Source organism: Aureobasidium pullulans, assembly GCF_000721785.1.
Source record: "Aureobasidium pullulans EXF-150 unplaced genomic scaffold scaffold_88, whole genome shotgun sequence".
NCBI lineage: Eukaryota > Fungi > Ascomycota > Dothideomycetes > Dothideales > Saccotheciaceae > Aureobasidium > Aureobasidium pullulans.
The window spans coordinates 1-2,350 of record NW_021941108.1 but is presented as its reverse complement, the minus strand read 5'-3'; the positions used below and the strand labels follow the sequence as shown (position 1 = coordinate 2,350).

The window sequence follows — 2,350 nt, the reverse complement described above, 5'->3', positions numbered from 1 at the left end:
GTTATTAACATAAGAGGTACTAGCTCCGACGTAAACATTAGTTAATTTAAACGAGCTAGTTACACTATAAGTAGAAAGGTCTTCGAGAAATCATTAGTCCTAGGCTAAGAAGTAGATAAAGAAATCGAAGGATAGGCTATAGAGTAAGTAATGTGTAGTAGTAGCGTAGTAGTAGCGTAGTAGTAGCTTACAATGTTTAGTTACATCCTACAAAGTTATCTAGAAGCTAACGAAAGTTCCTACTACTAGTAGTACGTTTATCTAGTCTTTCCTAATGACTATATACTAACAACTATAGCGTCTCGTAGTAGCCGTTCGCGAAAATAGACTAAAACCCGGTTATAGGTTGCTAATGGTGTCTATAATAAGATCTACTACCTTACAGTTATAAACTTATTTAACCTTGTTATTCTAAGACAGCCGTTCTGTCGATTAGTTAAGGAGATTAGCTCTAAGGTATTAAACTATAATCACTAGTTCTAGAAAGAGGCATTCGAAGCTCTATAAGAAATGGCTAAGGCTTATCTAACTCGACACTTCGAGATAGCAAACATAGGAGCAATACATATAAAGCGGGTTATAGTTACGTTAAAGGACTTTGCATTAGTAGAGGGGTTTAAAAACAAGCTTGCTAATAGTAGTATCTAATTAATACTATAAACGCCCTATGCGGCCTACTACTACATAGAGCTAATCTTCTCGTTAGTCTAGTTAAAGATGCAGGTACTAATGAACTATATGTCCCTCTACTAGATAGTGACACCTAAGATGTATTAGCTACTACTACGCTACTACTACGCTACTACTACGACTTACGCTTGCCGTAGATAGTAGCAAGGTTAGTAAGACCTATAATCTTAATAATATAGGCCTTAGTAGCCTCTTAGACGGCGAGGAGAGCGCTTGCCTAGAAGCGAATGTCCTTATTATAGACCTAGGCGACCTTGCGAACGAGTCTCTAGAAGGCGGCCTTAGGGATAAGGAGATTAGTCGTCTTCTAGTAGGCGCGGATCTCGCGGAGAGCGACGGCTATGCAATTTAGCTACTACTACACTACTACTACACTACTACTATATATTACTTACTACTAGGCTTAAAGCGGTGACGCTTCTTATTAGCGTTAGCGGCGGGGACCTTACGACCCTTAATAACCTACTATACATCGTTAGTATACTAAAGTTATGTTCTATATAGCTATAGTATCGCTTTATATACACGATTCTTGCCCTTAGCTAGGGCGGTAGCGGCTGCGGCCAACTTAGCCTTATACTAGGGGGTCTAGGCCTTAGTCTTAATACCCTTAGGCTAGTAGCGCTTCTTACGTCTACCCGTAGTAGTAGTAGTAGTAGTAGCGGCGGAGGAGGGGGCGGCGGCGGAGCTAGTAGTAGCAACGGGGGTTACGGGGGTAACGGCTAGAGTAGGCATCTAGAGTTATACAGTAGACATAATGTTTAAGGGCTATAGTAGTAGCAGCTAGTATAGTAGTACCAAAAATTGTAGTAGTAGTAATTTGTGTTTATTCTAGAAGCGCGCGCGTATCAAAATTAACAGTAATGACGCTATGCGGAGATTTAGAGTTTGGCCTAAGCTCTAGCAACGCTAAGACAGAACTTCACCTCTCCTATTCGAACACTTCACTTTCTACTATTCTATTTGCGCTATCTAAGCTATTATTCTACCTGTTCGACTAGAAAAAACTATGTATACATACTATACACCATTTAGGACTTCTAGGGAATTGCTAAGACCCTACCCTAATTAATGGTATAGGGTCTTAGCAATTCCCTAAACATTTGGGGTAGTATAGGGTAATGCTAAGACCCTATACTATACTACCCTAACTAGTCCTAATGGGAGGTCTAAGCCCTCTTTACTATTACTATTATATTTTTAAGTAATACCTATCTATTTCTTTCTTTAGTCCTAAGTAGTAGTTATCTCTACTCCTACTAACTTTAGCTTAGATCCTTTTACTTATAGCGCCTTATAAGCTCTTCGACAAGCCTATTTATATTAGCTAGGATAGTCTAGGAGCCTACTCTTAAGGAAGATATATAGCTTTAGCTTAGATCCTTTTACTTATAGCGCCTTATAAGCTCTTCGACGAGCCTATTTATGTTAGCTAGGATAGTCTAAGAGCTTATATATAAGGGATATATACCCTTAACAATAGCAAAGTTCGCTTTATTAAATACTAGACCGTTATAGCTAGCGTCTTAAAGTTGCTCTTAGATTGCGCTAGTAAAGGTTATATTGCTTCTAACAATTTAATTAAACTCCCCCTAAATAAGCATATTGCCTTCTAAAACGACCTCTTTAGCCTTAAGATAGTAAACGAAATTAAAGAGTA

At 38.6% G+C, this 2,350-nt stretch overlaps 1 protein-coding gene across 1 annotated transcript; it reads left to right on the top strand.

Moving 5' to 3' along the window:
- Nucleotides 1-808: 808 nt before the first annotated feature.
- Nucleotides 809-1,042, top strand: M438DRAFT_286024 (uncharacterized protein; the record flags this gene model as incomplete). Its single annotated transcript, XM_029901577.1, has 1 exon — nt 809-1,042. A coding segment is annotated over one exon (234 nt), but the record flags the coding sequence as incomplete, so codon positions are not given.
- Between the last annotated feature and the right edge of the window lie 1,308 nt (nt 1,043-2,350).